The sequence below is a fragment of the Lycorma delicatula genome, chromosome 1, assembly GCF_047948215.1.
Source record: "Lycorma delicatula isolate Av1 chromosome 1, ASM4794821v1, whole genome shotgun sequence".
Lineage (NCBI taxonomy): Eukaryota > Metazoa > Arthropoda > Insecta > Hemiptera > Fulgoridae > Lycorma > Lycorma delicatula.
The window spans coordinates 30,318,125-30,339,069 of record NC_134455.1 but is presented as its reverse complement, the minus strand read 5'-3'; the positions used below and the strand labels follow the sequence as shown (position 1 = coordinate 30,339,069).

At 30.4% G+C, this 20,945-nt stretch overlaps 1 protein-coding gene across 1 annotated transcript in view; it reads left to right on the top strand.

Annotated features, from left to right (window-relative positions):
- Positions 1–10,900: 10,900 nt before the first annotated feature.
- Positions 10,901–20,945, top strand: part of SpdS (Spermidine Synthase) — a 49,214-nt gene continuing 39,169 nt past the window's right edge. The window contains exons 1-2 of the mRNA XM_075382343.1: positions 10,901–11,058; positions 17,344–17,489. Coding sequence (XP_075238458.1) covers positions 17,359–17,489 — 131 coding nt within the window. The 5' untranslated portion in view covers positions 10,901–11,058; positions 17,344–17,358. The remainder of the gene's footprint in view (positions 11,059–17,343; positions 17,490–20,945) is intronic.

The window sequence follows — 20,945 nt, the reverse complement described above, 5'->3', positions numbered from 1 at the left end:
GTCTGATAAATTGGTTTTTAACAGACGCACTTTAACAGAAACACACATTCATGGTAATTATAATCCCTTTGGTTATTAAAACTTTTTTATTAACAATTATTATTTATATAAAAAAAACTATCTTTCAATACTGCATAATTTACTTATGTTTTTTCTATACATTAGTCCAATTCTAGCAGCATTTTCTTAGTCCAATTCTAGCAGCTAAGTTTATCTATATGACCATATAAAGAATTGTGTCCTTAGTCACATTTCAATATGCCACCTTTAAATTGACATATAGACGTGTTCATTATTGGCTAGATAAATCTTACATAAAGATTTAGAAAAAAAAGTTCTGTAATTTTATAAATTGGAATAAAATGTAGTCTACTGAAAAATAAACAAAACAAACTGCTATACCAGGAACATAATTGAACTGTCCAACTGCATAAGGTTCTAATTGGTTAAACAGGATGTAGCTTTAAACTAAGATTCAATAAATATTTTCCAACCACCTCATAGCTATAAATCACAAACCCACTAACTTTAACAACCTTTATATTCTTAATATAAAAAGCTACCTTAATAAGTAACTCTTTAATGGTTCTCAATTTACTTATTTGTCCTCAGATCATGCAAGAACAACCTAACTAATTTTTTGGAAAATTGCAGCATGATTTCTCTTTAGTCTGTCTAAAACATGTCAATATAAACTTCATGAAGTACTCTGACCCCACTTGGAAGAAATAGTTTTTACCATTTGTTATAAATATAAAAAACTTCAAGATTATACAATTTCACACTAACACTTTTTTTTTAACTTATGAATTGTGATGAATTCATTTTGACATAAATGAATTTTAGGTACAATTTTAAGAACAAAGTTAAGGAAAATAAAACTTTTACAATTAATTTTTGATCGGAAATTCTAATCTTGGTAAAATTTAATTTCTGAAATGAATTCTAGTAGAATAATCTCAAGAAATCAAATATAAACATTAGTCTTATTTGATTTACAACCACTGATACATTGATTTGATGCAACCAACACTTGTAGCATTTGCATTTCTTGACAGATTCATTTCATCTTGCATACTTGTTTTAATAGTTCTCTAATTGTATAATTTTCTAAACCAAATTGGTTTTCTAAGTACTAAAATAAAATTTTGTTATTTTCTTAATAATGTTCATAAATAAGGATCTTTTAAATATATTTTCAGTTACCGTATTTATTCAAGTACATTGTTTTTAAAAGTAAAGCTCTTTCTACCATACAGGTAAATGGAGTTACTATCAGAGCATAGGAATCAGGTTGGATGGACAAAACCTTAATTTTAGATTGGATCAGGTGTGTATGGCAAAAGCAATCAGAAGATTTACTTAATAAAAAAAATACCGGTATGCTAGTAATGGATAGTAATCGGGGGCATACGACTGATAAAGTGAAAGACATTTTAAGAAAGGGTATGACAGACCAAGTAATAATTCCAAGTGGATTGACATCTCTATTGCAACCACTAGATGTCTGCATTAATAAAATGTTCAAATCTGCATTAAAACAACTGTACAGTAAATGGATGGCTGATGAAAATTTCTTTCTCACGCCTACAGGAAAAATCAAACACCCAGATTTTAACCAGATTTGTGTTTGGATAAAAGATGCTTGGGAAGGTATTTCCACAGAATTAGTACGGAAAAGTTTTAAAAAATGCGGAATACCTAATGAACTTGATGGTAGTGGAGACGATCGATCACCTTTGGCAGAGCGATGTGGAGACGACCAGTAACTCTTCTACAGACATTGACAGTGATTAATTAAAAATAAAATCCCATATTAAAAAGTGTGTTGAAATTATCCTTTTCAACATACTTTCTTTTCGTTTTACTGGCCTACTGATTATGAACTAAACTAGTACTTATGGTAATTAATTATTAATATTGTAATTTAAATGAAAGAGTTAAATGCTTTACTTTCTGAATATTTTCGTATTTATGTATTTTTTTATCATATCTGTTGCACTTTAAAATACCAGTATATACTCAATTTTGTTTTTAGATTTTCGGTCCGGAAAATCGAGGTTATTCAGAGGCGGGAGGTACTCGAATAAATATGGTAAATTTATAAGTAATAAATTTTTGTTCATTTAAAAATGAACTAAATGTACAATACAGCATTAATGCTGTATTAACTTTTATAAGTAAAAATTTAAGAAATAGATTTTTGTTAATTTAAAACTTAATACATGCTGTATTGCTACTTTTCAAGATGCCCTGCAGTTGATCTGTAGTTAGTCAGTTGTCGTAGTTATGAACATTGTACTGTAATATCATTAAAATAATACAATGATACTGAAATAATAAAATAAAGTACAGTAATTTACTGTGGGTCAATCCAATTGAAGTGTCCCAAAGAAACACAAGCTGGTTGCTTGACCAATTCAAAAAAACTGAAACTTATCCACCTTGTTTCCTATATGTTTCAGGACCTTAAAACTACTTAAAAAAAAGAAGCAGTTTGCCTATGAGAGCCATTTTTGTTACAGTGCGCATACCTATTTTTGTAGTTGTAAGGGTGTATGGAAAACATACAACCACACACTGCTAATATATACTTACATATAACAAATAATTCAAACTGTGTATAATTAAAAAATTATTAAAAGTTAAATTTCACAGTTTTTCATGTTCCAACTTTATTGGTAATTTTCTCATTAACTTCAAATCTGCAAAATTTAGTGTTTTTGTAGAAGTTTATGGCAAATTAAAAATTTCTTGTGTATTGTATTAATAAAAAGGTTATAACCTCTCAAAATCATGAAAAACCTGTTAAAAGTTATATCATTTTGACTGAAGTCTTCAAGGGGGTTTCTTGTCTTCTTTGCACTTTACATTTTTTATATTCAGCTCCTGTGTTGTTGAAGTTGATGACTATCAATATTTTTAAAATCATTATTGGTAAGTCATCTACAGTACTGAGATTTCAATGAGTAGCCTACATCCTTTTTCAAGAACTCATTTTTATTTTAATATTGGTTTATTTCTGTAAACACTATCAAAAAAAATAAAAAATAAATTGTAGCAAAATTTTAATTATTCTTCAAATGAAATAGCCTGTTTTTGTACCAATGAAAGTTTATTATTTAGTGTGATTAACCAATAGTTGTGATATCCCTTCTGAAAATTTTCTTGAAATTGTGTTAGAACAACCCGTCCACTGTAGTTAGTTTAAGTGAAGTCAACTTTCTCAGGACTTTGCAGATTGATAGCCACACTTTATCTTGTTGAGACTTTTGAAATTATCCACCCAGTTGGGTGGAAAAATAAAGTAACACCTTACAATGTCTTCTAACACAAGAACATACTTATAGTAGCTTCTAGTACAAACAACTCTTTCAAAGCAGTCAAAACAGTTTTTTAAAAGCACAATCACAGATGCGCACGCGCACACACACAGGCATTTTCCCATGGGATGATCAAAGGAAATGCCATTTGGCTTCAAGGTCAGTCTTTTTTGTGACTGCACAAATTAGCAAAATTCTTTTTAATTTTTTACTGACTTGAAGCACCATCAGTAAAATAGATGAATTTTTTAATGTCCTGATGTATTTCCTTGATATGGTCTGTTAAAAGTTTTTGAAAGCAATAAAATCTTGCTGTATCGTGCTTCAAGTGATCAATTAAAATACAGACAAGTTTTATGTTGTAATACATCATTTTCCTTGAAATGGAACACAAAAGGGTGAACTGTGGCTTGGCTGTTGACCCAATGGAAGCTTTTGTACCTCACCTTAAACAAGAAATGAAGATTTTTCTGCAAAGTCTACAAACACCAAACATTCTTCATTCACTTAATTCTGATTTTTTCTTCTTGAAAAACTGAGCTTGTGATAATGATACAAAAGGGTAAGTTTTCAGCTTTTCCAATTTTTCCACTAATGATTGTAAAAACTCATCTTTGATCTGACGAACAGTGATCATCTCTGCCCTATCAGCTGTTACCCACAGTTTGTACATTATTGTATCATACTCTTAGGAAAAGTTGAGCATGTCAAACACTACCTGCTTACCTGGACAATGTACACATTCATCATACAGCTACAGTTATCCTTGTCACGAACAAAGATGTTTACCATGTCCTTATAATCAACATTAAGTTTGGGATCATCAATCATGAGTTGATGTTCTGGTGGTGGGGGCAGGCACAAACTGTATGAGTCCTGGATGCACCAGCCCATGATACACCATTTAAGACAGAATTTGAAGAACTTTGATCTTCCAATTTTTTCCTCAGGGTTTTCACTTTTAAAGGAGACATACAATTCATTTAAGTTTATCAGAACAAGGAGCTTTTGTTTATGCACACTGACACTGATCTGGTCCAAGATTGTGAAGTAAACTGATAATTTTAACCTTATCTTCTTTAGAAGGAAGAACACTTTTTTTTTAGTTTTAAAATAAGATCATCATATTCATGTGAGGAAGATTGAGCTGTATTTTCATTTTCAGAAACTTTTGAATCAAAACACAATTCAAGATTCTTTTTTAATTTTTCAGATACCTTATTTATTCTTATGAGTTCTCAAAGGGTCACAACAGAACTATCCATACAGGTGACTTAATTTTGGAAAAAGCTTTTTTTTCATGATATTTACAAACACTAGTGATATCTGAATTAACAGGTAAATAATAAGTTGCTGGTTTCAATCACTAAATTCACAAATTTTAATGAGTTCTTTTGGTACTGTTTTATAACACTCTTCATTCACATAAATTCCTATGGAACATTGTGCTTCCATTGTTTTATGAGAAATTACTTGAAAATAATGTAAAAATTCAATTTATTTTAAAATTTTCAAATATAATATTAAGTACAACTTTATTTAATAAACATTTCCAAACACAGGATGAAATTTGAGACACTCAAAATGTGAACAAATCACTGAATAATGTCAGACTGACCGGTCTGTAACTGCAAAGCTAAATGATGTAGCAAGCATAAATGAGCATGTTGCAACATGAAATTTTCCTGACGACTGGAAATAACTTCAAGCGCGTTATAACATGAACACTGCAGTTGACTGGTTTAAACAAGTATAGTAATAAGTATAAAAAATATTTTATATTTTTATACCAAGAAGACAAGAAATCCCCTTGGAACACTTATTTAGTGAGTCAAAATGGTATCGCTTTTAACAGGTTTTTCATTATTTTTGAGAGGTTATAACTTTTTATTAGTACAATACACTAGAAACTTTTTTATTTGCCATAAACATCTACAAAACATTGTAAATTGTGAAAATTTGAGATTTTTATCACCAAACCCATCAGAGTTATTTGAAGTGAAAATTTGAATTTAAAAAAAAAATTAGTTTTCAAAGATTCATAAAACTTTAGTGGCAAGTACGAAGTCTGTAAATAAAGTAATGAGACTAGTTTTTTTTTGGCTAAGTGGCAACACTGTAAAATTATTAGTAAAAATAAGGTTATATGAACAGCTGATTTATATTAGGTATTAATAAGACGTAAACAAACTTTTCATGAAATGAGTTTTTTTATGTGCATTACAAAAATGAGTGATACTAATTATTAGCAATGTTGTTCAATCAAATTTTGTGATGAATGCTCTGAGAATGTTACTGAAACTTTTTCAATATTGAAAAGTGCAGCCCAAGTTTTTAGGTGGTTTAAAGCATTTTCAGATGGCCGGGAATCAGTTGTGAATGATCCACACTCTGGAAGACCATTAACATCAAAAAGTGACAAAAAAATGTTGAGCAAATCAGAGACTTGATACAGTACGGCCAGTGATTAACTGTCAGAATGATTGCAGAACAATTGAATTTGAACCTTACCATAGTTCATTAAACTTTGATAAAAAAATTTAACATGAAAAATGTTTGTGCAAAATTGGTCCCAAAAAATCTCATTGTTGAGAAGAAAAGCAGGGTGGAAGTGTGCCACGAATTGAAACTGATCCTAATTTCTAAAAAATGTTATTACTGGTGATTAATCTTGGATATTTGTGTATGACCCAGAAACAAAAAAACCAGAGCAAGGAGTGGGGAAACTTCAAACTCACCATGTCCCAAAAAAAAAATAAAAACCATGCTAATTTGTTTTGACAGTAATAGCATTATCCATAAGTTGTTTTTGCCTACAGGACAGACTGTAAATCAATATGTTTACAAAGAAATTCTTGAAAGACTGTGGAAGAGTTGCCCACGTGATAGTAGACATCAACAAAGACAACTGGATGCTGCATGATGACAGTACACCTTGTCAACTCCACTCTCAATTAATGAGTTTTTGGAAAAAAAAACATTCCTGTAGTTCTTCAACCACCTTATTTACCTGACTTGAATACCTGCAACTTGTTTCTGTTCCTGACAAAAAGGTGTTCCAAAAAGAACACCTTTTTGAAACAGTAGAAAACATTAAAAAAAATTTAACCGACCATCTGAAGGATATTCCAGTTTCTGAGTTCCAATACTGCTATGAAGAGTGGGAAAACCATTTGAAGCACTGTGTGGCTTCCCAAGGGAACTATTTCAAAGGTGAGTCCATGTATAAATGGATTGTAAATAAAAAGTTTTCCTGAACCAGTTTCATTACTTTATTTTCAGAACTTGTATATCAACATTAATATTATTTATGGTAAAACTACTAACATATACATACATATAAAAAAATAATTCAAACTGTGTATGCCATTCCTGTCTCTTGAAAAAAATTACCAAAATGAAATTCTCAGTTTTTCATGTTCAAATTTATTGGTAATTTTCTCATAGAAAGAGAAAGAAGTGTATAAACCACTGGACCAATCTTTTACTTGATAAGATATGAATAAATTGCTTTTTGTTTTATCCTTACAGGTCCAATATTTTTTTAGTTATGATTTTTTTTGTAAATCCTTACAATCACAAAAATAGGTGTGCACACCGTATCAAAAATGGCCGCAACTGGTAATCTACTTAAATAAAAGATTTAAAAAAATTAGTTTTAAGGTCCTGAAAGATGTGGGAAACAAGTTTCAATTTTTTTTTAATTGGTCAAATAACCACCATTGAGTTACTTCAAACAGATTGATTCCTGTATAAGTTAACAAGAACCTAACCTGTATTTCTCCATAAAATGCGAGTCTCTCAACTTACGAGATTTCATTATACACAGAAATTTTCCAGAACGTAACACCCACATAAATTGAAGGCACATTGTATAATAAGTTTATATAAATAACCAAATATATATAATAAATAAATCTAAAGTATAAATATAATCAAACCAAACTTAACTTACATTCACTTCGCTCACTAGTCAATCTCAACTTACGAGATTTCATTATACACAGAAATTTTCCAGAACGTAACACCCACATAAATTGAAGGCACATTGTATAATAAGTTTATATAAATAACCAAATATATATAATAAATAAATCTAAAGTATAAATATAATCAAACCAAACTTAACTTACATTCACTTCGCTCACTAGTCAATCTCAACTTACGAGATTTCATTATATACAGAAATTTTCCAGAACGCAACACCCACATAAATTGAAGGCACATTGTATAATAAGTTTATATAAATAACCAAATATATATAATAAATAAATCTAAAGTATAAATATAATCAAACCAAACTTAACTTACATTCACTTCGCTCACTAGTCAAGGTTAGCGAGCAAAACGAGCATAGGTTAAGTTTGGTTAGAATATATTTACATTCATTTATTATATAAAATTAGATAATTTTAATTATGTAAAATATAGAATTTTATAATTTTAATTTATTTATTTTCTCCTTATCACTAGCACCATCTAACAACTATGACAACTAACTATAGATGTTCTTGAAAAGTAATCCTGTATTGACTTATAAATGAAAATTTAAGTCACAGCAGAAGGGGTCATATAAGAAATAAAACCTTAAAATCGTTCTAAAAGTATTTTAAAATTTACTAAGTTAAGACTCTCACTGAAAACAAACACAAATTTATTAATTTACACTTTTTTTTAAGAGTAAATAACCAAACTGTTCATTGCTAAAAAAATTAACAAAATTCTGTAACTGTAGGACTCCTAATGCAAATTTTCAGGAAATGGATTAAAAAAAAACAGAATAAATTAAACCACAACCAAGGTGGACATAAATTTATAAAATTATGAACAACTTGAAAAAATTCTGTCAACTACAGAGCTCAAAAAAAAAGGAAGAAAATATGAACCTCAACAATCTACTCAGTTAACTTATATTAGAGGTGGTGTTATTTATGAGCAATTCATTTTAAACATTAAAAATATGAGTGCCTGATTTATTATATAGGCATTACTTCGTTGTTTTTCAAGACATAAAACAATTGATTTAGTAATATCCTGACACATAAATCAATATTTTAAAACTTTTTTGATTTATTTTTTTCTGACAATAAGGGGTCAATTAATTTCAGATCACCCAAACTTAGATTCTGATAAAATGTATTTATTGCTTGTCAGAGTCGTCACATTTAGCTAATTGAAAATACTGATTGTTTTATAGACTTATAGGCCACATACTAAGGCATCCTGGAATAGTCGCTTTAAGGGAAAAATTGTGTAGGCAGGCCATGTTTGGAATATGTAAAACAAATTGTTAGGGATGTAGGATGTAGAGGGTATAGTGAAATGAAACGACTAGCACTAGATAGGGAATCTTGGAGAGCTGCATCACACCAGTCAAATGACTGAAGACAAAAAAAAAAAAAGATTGTTTTATTTTTACATGATTGATATAGTTTAATAATCAAAATTTAGCAGCACAATGTAAAAGTGATTTAATCATAATTTCAAAGTTAGGCAGCTCTCATATCTGTTAATTAAATTTTAAGGACTTATATTACACAAAGTTGTTTTTGTGAAAATTTGAATTTTGATAATTCTGAGCAATTAATCAACTTTGATCAAATTTTTTTCATACTTAAAATACCATAGTACATATGCTTAGATCAAGAAAACACAAGATCTAATTGTTGGAAGGCAGGTCTGGGCAACGGGTGAGTTGTGTAAATTCAATGTCTGCACCGCGTTATCACTACTCTAGTTAATTTGCAATCAGTTTTTTGAGTTATGGCAACCTGTTCAGATGCCAATCCATTCTATACAGAGATTAGAGTAAATGTTAAATTATGGTTAGAATTTTGTGAGGAATAAACTGAAAAGAGGAATAAACTGTAAACTCTATAAACTAACCTAACAGTCATCAAAGTGGGTCATTGAAGATGATTGATGGCGCTATTCATAAGTTGATCCTTCATACATACCACATGTACAAGGTACATGTGTTCTATTGCATTTCCATTTCAACAAGTATTGCCATACCTTGATAATTTATCTCTAATCTATCTCTACAGAACAGATCTTAACAGGTCTTGATAACTCACACAACTGATAACTTATTGACTACAGTACTGATAAGAAAAATGCAGATTTTGACCTTGCACGAGTCATCATCTGACCAAACCTAGATTCTTATCCTACACATACCTACTATGATTAATAAAAATTTGAAGTTTATAGAGTAATTAGGAAGAATTACCTAAAGAATTTTAAGATGTGTTCCTTTCTGAATTAGTTCAGTTTTAATATAGTAGACGATAAGAAAATAAAAATATTTAATAAAGAAACTGCAAGATTCCCAAGAACTTTTTCTGGATATGATCTGATACAATGCTTCTATCAAAACTATAACGAGTCATTTTCCCCTAAAAAATATTTACTTTAAACTTAAATTTTGTTTTTATAACTTAGATTTTCAATTTTTTTTTTTAGATATTACCTCAATAAAAACCTGAATAACCTTTGATTTAGATACACTACCTTTTATGCAATTAATTTGATTTTATTAGATCTAAATATCTTTAATAACAGAGAAGTTTCTACAAACATCAGAATACAAAGATTGGCAACGTACCTACACAAAATGGCCGCTCAAAATAAATATCCAAAATAAAAACAAAATAACCTCTGTTAAAAAGGTTTTACAAAAAAATAATTACCAGCAACATTTTAATTTTGTACAGGATATAGTATGGAACGACCTTTAAACTGCTATGTTCCTCCAATTTTTTAGACTTATTTCTTCTAATAAACAATCATTACAATCTAATTTAAGAATTTGACGATTTAGTGATAAATAAAGTACTAACAAGCTTGTCCGTAATAGAACTTGGAGTAAATAATATACACTATGACTGGCTTTCATGAAATATGAGAGAATATCCCCTATAAAAAGAAAACAACGGCAAGTAAATTGCAGCGCGTTAAAGCTACATTGTCAGCGTCACATTTGGTTATTTAATCGCTACACAATACGTCCAAGTATAAAAAAAGCACCCATGCTTATGTAGCATGGGTGCTTTTTAAAATATTAAAATATTGCAATGCATAATTAGACATCCACAATATAAAACATACAGCATCATTTAAGACGTTTAACGTTATTTCTCAACTTACCAAGATAAAGAACAAGAGGCATATATCCGACATGACACACAAATTTCAAAATGCCTAAAACAATAGAGAGCCTCTCTTTACTTTCTGGATTCATTTTAAAATTTAAGAAGTCAAAATAATTTATAACAATTGGAAAATTAGACTGACAATTGCCAAAACACACAACACTTTTAAAATGGTAACCCTAAAACCATGTGTTCAATTCCGAAGTGTATCCGCCAGATGTTACAATGAAGACAGGTTCATATGGCTAAAATATAATGTAGGTAAAATGCTTCACATTAAATTTATTGAACAAAGAAAGTATTTTTATTGGCTTTGATATTGTAACTTTCGAGAATAATAGTCATATATTAAAAAATGCATGACATGTTTATTTTATTACATCCTGATTTTTTTCGTTTATTATGTTTCCACCACTGGATACTTTGATTTATATAACAGACACGTTGCATTTGTGCATCAACCCTGACGGTTGTAGGAGTTTGATGAGGTTGGATTGTTGCTTGTGATCATAAGCGGTTGTAGCGTGCCTTTTTGGGAAGACACTTGTTGACAGAGGCCAGAAGTTGCATATTGAAGAAGGGTAGGTTTGATTTTATTGTTAGAAGAAATATTATTTTTTTAAGGTTATAAAGTTTAGACCTCTGAAGATTTTGTATTTGTTAATATTTAAATTGTCTTTATAGTTAATGTAAACATGATTTTTTTTTGTATTCAGACGACTAGTGTTTAGTTTAAAACATCGCAGGCCACGTTTTAATTTAATTCTTCATTCTACATTTTACCTTTCCAGTTGATTCAAACATATTTTTAATTCTTAATGAAATATTTATAAATAATTTTCTTTTGCTACCGATAAATTTAATATTTTTCTTTTGCATTGTTATGAAAAATTGGTCTCAATTTTAGGTACTATTCTTTAATATACGAACTGTATATTTACTTTAATGAGAAAACAATCCTTTCAGATTTTAGCACAAGCTTTTTAAAAGTTTGTTTTCTTAGTAAAATGTTAAGAATAAAATTTAGTTTCTGCATACCATTACAGTACACTCAAATTTCGGAATTTATCAACTAAGTTGATGTATGAAAACTTAAACCACAGCTTCACGAAAATTTAAATGTTTTACATTTTAACATATGACTAATATGTAGCGAAATAAAAAAAATATATATATGTATTAATGTAAAATAGTCTTATATAAAGAATTAACAATATTCATTGAGTCTTTTGTCAATACTCAGATTTGGTCTGAAATTTGTATAATGCGATATTAAATTACTCCATGACAGATGGGTAATACACTGAATGACAAGAGCAATAACTGTGTTACTGTGCAAAATGTACAATATATGCTGGTATTAAGGAATATATTAATTATTTAATTAAGATTGAATATACACAAAATAATAAAAAAGAGGATAGTTTACTATTTATTATTTATCTTAATTTAAGCTATTTTAGAGAATATTTTATTAGACATGGTAGGATAATTTTGAATTTTTAGGATTTTTTTCATGATAATAATAGCTTGTGAAAACTGTTATTATTAGAATAACTTGTAACAAATTTTTGGGTATAACGTTTTACAGTTATGAAAAGAGCTCAGTCCTAAGTGTGTTCTTTGTAAACATAAAAAAATAAGATATGAGAATGTAACTTAATTATTTGCTATGTAATTTAGGTAGAATCATTTATAATTATTTGAACAATGACATTTTCTTAGAAAAATTGAAACATCAAACAAATTTTTGGGTATAACGTTTTACAGTTATGAAAAGAGCTCAGTCCTAAGTGTGTTCTTTGTAAACATAAAAAAATAAGATATGAGAATGTAACTTAATTATTTGCTATGTAATTTAGGTAGAATCATTTATAATTATTTTAACAATGACATTTTCTTAGAAAAATTGAAACATCAAGAAAAAATGCTATAGTTTGAAGCTGCTCTCCATCCTTTTTTCTTTGCCAAAATTTTATCATCATTGTATTTACCATACCCTTGCGGAACAACCACTTTATTTTTGTTGTGATCATCATTCAGCACTTAACATGGAAATTATTTCCAGTCATTTAATCTTTTCATAGTTTTGTGATGAACAGTTTCAGACAGTTTACTTTCCACAACGTGATTATTACTTCTAAATGTATGAAATTAAATTTCCCAATAATTATATTTTATCAGAATTAAAATTCTGTTTTACATTATAAATAATATATATTATATTTATACATATTTTTAAATATACATCAATTTAAAACCATTATATTTATTTTCATTTATTGATTTATGGTAATTTAATAGAAGAATCATTGATCACTGCAATCATCAATAAATAGTTTGTTGTTCTAAATGAGTGTAAAATGACAATACTTAAGAACAGATTTTGGGCAGGATGCTACTGCCTGCAAGGACTTTGAGTCTTTCTTTTGTATGTTGTATTGCGGCTTCTCTATGGTTAGGTCAGTTTTTTCATTATTCACATTTGTTTAATACAGAAAAAAAGTCAATTTCACTACAATAACAGATTGTTTAAGGGACTTTTTTTTAAGAATAGCTTGCTACTTGAACAAAACTTATTTGAAATATATTTTTAATTCTGTCAATAAAAGCACCCAAAGTCTATTTTTAAAAAGGATACCTTTTATGATATAGAAGATATTAAAAAAATATACCAAACTTTGATGTTGGCTCTCCAGAAAGCTGGATGTTGATCTTTTGCTTATTGTTCCTACAATTTCAGCTGTACTGTAAGAAACATACTGGTAGACATGCTTTGCCCTCTTTTACTTTATATAACTTATGTTTACTGATTTTTTTTTTTATGTACGATACTGCATTCATTAATTTTGAAATTAGAATAAAGATTATACAGCAAATAAAAAATTGTAACCTCTAGCCTGTTGCAGCATATAATTGCACCAAAAATCAGCAAAATCATAAAGTTTAGCTGTAACATATTTTGAATGTAAAAATGTAACAAACATGGTAATAACTATTTTACCAATACACAAAATAGTATTCATAATATTACAAAAGCAATCATAAAGAATTTAAACTTGCTCTTTTAACCAAATGGATTAAATTTCTAAACAATAACACATTGTATGAATCATATTATTATGAATTACATGTTCAATTCAGTAAACAGTATCCCTACTGTACAGTAACATAATATGAAAATGTTTTTAAGAAATAAGTTACTCATTCATTCTATGAGTAATATTAGTTTTCTCTTTCGGATCTAAAATAGAAATAAAAATACATTAAGCATTTCTTCAGTTGATAGTTAAATTTTTATTGTAATAACAAAATACATTTAATATATTTTATTATTCATCAAATAGTTAATTTATTAATAACCAATAATTATGATACTTTACAAGAAAAAAGTTATTTTTTTTTTTTTAGAATGTCGTAGGATGGACCCTTTATTGGCCTAACTGAGCTTTGAAGGAGGCTAAAGTGATAGTGAAAAAATATTTAGGAAGTGTGGGCAAAGTTACTTTAAAAAATTATTAATATAAAAATAATTTGTAATAACAAAAACGAAAATTATGTGATTAGATATCCACTTGGAATGATCAGAATTGAAGGAAATTAACTTTAGTATAAATTAAATTATCTTGACCACAAATGACATTCATTGTGAGAAGTAGTATTAACACTCAGCAAGACTGAATTATCAATAAATCATTTTAGGTTTTGCTGTTGAAAACTGGAAACTAGACCTTAAATTATGAAGTGGATAAGAAAAACCATAGGAGGTTGTAGAAAAAAAATAAAAAAGTAAAAAGATTGCAATCATTTCTCCTTCTTAAAATTTTCTTTAATAAAGAAATAAATATATGATTTGTTTCCGTATAGAATCTTTGGGTGGTTGTTCTTTGCTAATGTTTTTGCATATTAATATATTTATTGTATGGTGTTGTAAGCTGTGAGTTGGAATTGGTATAGACTTTCCAGTCTCTTTCCTTTCTTAGTGGAGGCAATGCAGTGTCCCTAAAGAAAGTGGTACATTACTCAGATGATGCCCACACCATCTGTCAGGGTCTTTCTTATTTAAGCACTTGAAGTACAAGTGGAGTTTATTGTTTTCTCTGAATGTGAGTTCATTTTACAGCCAATGTCAAATATAAAAGTATGATTTGATAATAAAAAGTGAAATAAACTTTCACAAAACACTTTATAACATAAGAATTGCTAGCAATAACCTCACATTACGCAGACAACTTAAAGAATTTGTGTGGTCAAATAGTGTAACCACAACTTAGAAGTAAATAAAAAATTTCCCTATATTCTGATTAATTTACATGCTACTATGTAAATTACATAGTAATTACAGCACACTTACAGCTATGTTCCATGAGCATGGTTGTTAATTGTTGTGATATCAGTTCATATCATATCGTTATATATATATATATATTTTTTTTTAAGAACTATCATTCTGCTATTTAATCTTACCTTTTTTTATGTTCTATTTCATATTTGAGTGTGTATAACATGTTTTATCAAGAAGATGACTAAGATGGATTGTGTTTTCTTGAACTGATTATTATTGTATTATAAAAAAATTCATGTAACTATTATGAAATCACATAGTATATAGTATTTTTAAAAAGCACAACCAAAGTAATGTACATTGCAGCTCTATTAATAACATCATAATTTTGCTATTCATTAATCACCTAATTTATATTTATAATATAATATTATTGCCTTTATTGAATATAAATATATTACATAAATTAAAATACTTAAATCTTAACTGTATAGACATGACCTTTCCAGGTCGTCTGTCAAGAGTCGATAATAAGTTACAAACAAATAAAGTAGCAATTAACCATACAGATAAGAATAAATTAAAATGAACCTCGCTAAGAAATGCAATAATATGATCACTCTATCAGCTGGTGTACAATAAAATAATGTTGCTTCCAGAAAAGAAGGCAAATAATTACTAAATAGTTAGATTATGCCTCAAGTAAGCATAAATATCTAAGCCTAAAGTAATATAAATATCTTGAAAAGTAGCTCCCTCATGTTCACTCTATCATATTAAATAATAAACAGTATTAGCAAATCAAAAATGATAGCCAGAAAAAAGTAATACACCTGATTCTGTTTTTACACAGTGGGGATACTTTTTATAAAACACTGTGTAAAAAAAAAGGGAAGACAAGTTTCATGTATGAAAATCAATCCAGGATATCAAAAAATAAAATTTATTCAGTCTCATTACCAGACAATAAACACACCCATTTATGTACATTTGGTATGAAATTACTCGAGATATCCAGGGATGTGTACTGTTTTGGACAAAATTTACAGGTGCACTCTCTTTAAACAAAAGTTTAGTTATTGATTTTATAAGCCTTACAAGCAGTCAAATCTCGTTGAAATTGCGTAGTTCATTCTAAAATTGACCATTTGTTAGAAAATTATTTTCAAGTTTATTAGAGTTGCAGGTCTTCGCTGTGATTGGACTTCTTTCTTCTTAGTTGTTATTTTCCTTGAAACTTATGTGATCCTCTTAGTTAATATCTAAAACTTCCTTCACATTAAGAGGAGTCATTAGAGGGTCATCAGCAGTCAATTCAGCAACATTTTCAATTGTAAGTTCTTCTAAATCTTCTTGAACAATTTTATTTGCTACAGTTATAATATCTGAATCCATTTCTGTTGTACTTAGGCTAACATGGTCAGTTTTACCATATGCTGGCCAAATTGCTCTCCGAAGCATTCAGAGTTGATTGTTTTAATTCTGAAAACACCATAACAACAAATTTCAATTGACATGTTTTTCCATGCAAACATGATTGTAAGTGTTTCAGTGATATTCAGACACCCCCCCCCCCCCCCAGCTCTAAAGATCAAAGTAATATCACTTCTATTTATACTCATATTTAAATAATTATTTTCACAAAATCTTTTCATACAATCCATAAATAGAAATCAAATCAATCCATACATAGTCAAACAGACCAATTCATCCCTCCTCATCATTCATTCCCCCTTTAATGCACATTGGTATATATTTATTCAAGCTCTCCAGTGAAAGATTTCCTCATTAATAACCAAATCCTTTCTTTTGTATACTCAGTAAAAATGATAACTGTTGTGCCTTTACCAAAAATTATAATAGCATGAATGCAGTTTTATAAGATTAAATTCAGTTTAATCTTTTTGTACAGAAATTCTACTACTGTATTAAAATATTGATGAAAATAATCTTTTTTCATTATAAAAATTTTATGGCAATATGTAACCAACTGATTTTCCAATATTTTATATGCTAGATATTTGTGTGGGTTGCTCTTACTTTGGTATTAATTTATTCTAAATTTCTCTGTATTTGGTATTGTGATAGAGTAGTTACTGCCAGCATCAATCTAGAGTCACCTATTTGTTTGATGAGTGAAGGCTGTATGAAGGAATTGCAGGCGTACCTGGCATGCAGTTTCAGGATTTCATCAAAAACTATTCTTGAAATTTTGTCAGTCTTGCGAATATTTTAAATTGTGAGCAGCTACCAAATGCAAGAATAAATTCATGCACTATGAACAAAGTAAATCATTCTTATTTCTGTAATTTACTTGGAGAACATGTGATGCTCTTTATCACAATGAACAATATTGTATGAGGTATATTGCCATTTTTATTGCTGTAGGATCAGTTGCATTTCTAGTGAAGGTGAGTATTATCTATTTCTGAATTGCTGAAGCCATTATAGACTATAGATTTAAAAATCACAAAACAAATATCTGAAGTGGCTAAGAGCGTACCTCTCAAATTTTAAAATTCATAAAATGGTTAAAAAATCCACAATTTACTGATAGATGTATGTTTATCATTATTTTCAGATTTATTACTGTGAAATGAATGGTTTGAAAGAAGGGTGGTTTAGTGAAACAAGCTCATTGTGGCCAGGTACATGTTTATCACTTCAAGTTGATAGTGTTTTACATTCTGAAAAATCTGATTTTCAGGATATAACTGTACTACAATCGTAAGTAATGTTTAAACAAACCGCTTGTAATTTATTATTTCTGATGTTTTTTATTTATTTTTAAATTAATTAGTCCAAAGTGAATGATATCTAACTGATTCAGCTGGACTTTCTTATTATACAGTTTAGTAAAAAGTATGTTGTAACATCTTGTTTATTGCAAAAAAATTAATTACTTTACAGCTGTGCCTCTTTGGCCATTATTAGAAATGATTTAAACAAGTTAGCAATTCTAAACCAATTAACACCTTCAGAATCAATTATTATTATTATTATTTATTATTATTCTCTGGGGTAAGCCCAGTAAAAAGCATCCTGGCCGGCCCAAAGGCAAGGCGCAGGAGCTATAACTATTGTTCTGACATGCATTGTATATGGTAACATGAACTATTGAATACTATGGGTGAGATATATGAATGAGACAAAATACTTAACATGAAAATTTATGAACTGCCAGATGTTAACGGCCACCGTCCCCAGCCCCACCTGATCGTCCCTTCAATAACACGCGTTATCTTATCACTCGAGCTTGTGATATGCTGATGGACCAAGCGGCATGTATCCAGCAACACAGCCTTCTGCATTGGTCGGAACAGATTTGCTGGTGCTTCAACGGATCTTAATGAGTCATGCAGAGAACGTGGAATCTCTCCCATCGCGCCCAAAACCACCGGGACTAACATTACGCTCTCCTGATCCCAAATCTCCCTGACTTGATCTGCAAGATCCCTATACTTCACTAGTTTTTCCGTGTACTTCTTCACTATGTTGGTGAACAATGGGATTGTGACATCAATCAGGAAGGTGATCTTCTGCTTCTAGGTCAGAACAATGTCTGGCCTATTATGCTCCACTGCCCTGTCTGTCAGAACAGTACGATCGTAGTACAGTTTATACTGATCGTCCTCTAATACAGACTGAGGAGCATACTTAAAATATGGGACTGAAACGGCAAGGAGACCTAGGTCCAAAGCGAGTCTCTGATGAAGTTTCTTCGCCACGTTGTTATGTCGGACACTATATTCCCTTGGAGCTAAAAACTGACACCTCGATGGGCTCGTTGGTCGATCCACAAAGACAGCACAGATCAATGGTTACAGCAGGATCCTTAACGACATGCTTTCTGTAGCTGAGTGTGCTGACGACCCTATCCTGTATAGCAAATACAAGGCCCTCCGTCCTAGCTAACAATTCGGCATACTCCAGCCAGGCCACAGATGCATCTCGATCAACTGCTTCATCCATAAGCATCGCATAGTACCTTCCATGCAACTCCCTCGAATGCCACCTATCCATCACACTGATCTCGGAGAAGGTATCCTCAAGGGGCTGGAATTTCTCATCACTGAGGCGCAGTGGGGTTAGACTACTATCACTTTTTACTATAACCCCGTGGAGCTAGCTGGATTGGCTCTTCTCTAGGAAGTATTTCCGGAGATTCAGCAGCTGTTTTGCATGAACGGAGGTTCATGGAGGATCCATGACGGATGGTGGTACGGAGGATCCATACCACCATACAGCATCTCGTTCTCTGCAAATTGATCGGAGAGGGGATTGTCGGCTCTTATCGCTTCTTCTACAGCGCTTTCATCTGAAGATGGGCTGGACAACAACCCTAACTCCCTAGAAACATAAGCTCAGATTAACGCCACTACATCCGCAGGAACCCTATTAGACTTAAAAAGGGATCTGCACTGATCCAGGATGTTTTGGACAGACTTACATCATAGGTCAGGGAACTTCTCAACCATTGCTTGGTGCAGCGGAACACTATACGGTTTCATGTCTGATTCCATTTCAAGGAAGGCATTATGTTCATCTGTCCATTTAAACCGCTTCCTACCCCGGGATTCTACAGCACTCCTCACCCCAGACTGAACATCACGATGGCTCCGATGAGTGTCAGCCTGCAACACCCTACCGCCCCGGTATTTATTCACATCGTTGTACTCCATTAATTTTCAAAACAAATGGGTAACAGGATAAGCTCCTGCGGGCAAGGCCTCTAGAAACAGCCGTCCCTAACATGGGAAACAGACGTGTTGGATTTAAAGTACCTGTTATGGTCTGCAGGTGGGCCTTTGAAGAACTCCACCTACCCTGTATATCTACAGGGCCTTCCTCTATCCGCCACCTTGAGGACGCACCCAGTAAGGGGACAGGATCCCCCCCTGGGTTATTGTTATTATTATTATTATGATCACCACAATCATCAATCATCATCATCATCATTTTGTAAAAGAGAAGTTTTATTTCACATTTGTGCTTTGTGTAATGTTTATACAGTATTTTTTTTATTTTAGTTCATTAACTTTGTAACCTTTGTCAGTAGAAAAGTTATTGAAAAACAACATATTTTTGGGCCATTTTTGTATGAACATTTGATTTTGCTATTGGCTCTTTGTAACAACAGTAATGTAGGAGTGATAACAATTTTGTGGGAATTGTTAAAAATAATCTTGTTAGGTTGCTCTATATCTGTGTACCGTTAGTTAATCATACTGAAAATATCCATACATTCAAACAATTGTGATTACCAACTTTTCACTGATTTATATATATATATACGTACAGGATATTTCAGTAGTGTTAATGGCGCTTTCTGAGGTCATTTTTATAGCAAAAATAATGAAAAGAGCATGTAAATATGGGTCTGGAAAATCTCTGTTAATGAGTTATGGGTAGTGAAAGATTTCCCTGATTCCTGGACAAAGAGTGAAGCAAAACCACACTGAAATTCTAGTAACCCAAATTAAGGAGTAAATTTGATGGTTTCTTACCTGGAAGATTGGATAAAACAGGTTTCAGAAACAGATATCCAGTAATTTTCATAATATCTGATGTAAAATAAAAAAAAAAACTGTTATCTGAAAACACATTTCTTTTTACATTTATAATGCAAAAACTTTGTTAAGTGACTAATAAATGCATAAAATAGCCTAATAAAAATCAGGTACAGTTCAAGAAATCTGATTTTATTACTAACACTTACCGTATGAAAATAAAGGGATAGCGATGTTTGTTTTTCTACAAAGTGCAATGATATAAAAAATAGTGTTGTTCAAAATAAAAATAATTAAAAGAAAAAAACAGTACTAATGTTATTCAGACAATAAAGTTTATATACTTTCTCGAATTCACTGTCAAATTGAACATTTGAGAAATTATGATTTTGTAAGTTGGTGAAACAGAAATCAGCAAGCCAACAATTCATTTTATGCGATTTTATCAGTGCATTGCATGTTCTGTGTTACTGCTGTGAACTGTTACCAGTACAGTGTTGTTTAATTTTGTATGTGTTTGTTTTACTTTGTGTCAAACTGCAACAAGGCCTTTTTTTATTTATGATTTTTGAATATGCCAACATGTTATTTAATTTGGGGGTGTGTGATTGTAATGCAATTTCTGCAGCAGAATATCAAAGACATTTTCCTTATCACAGTTCCAAATCCTAAA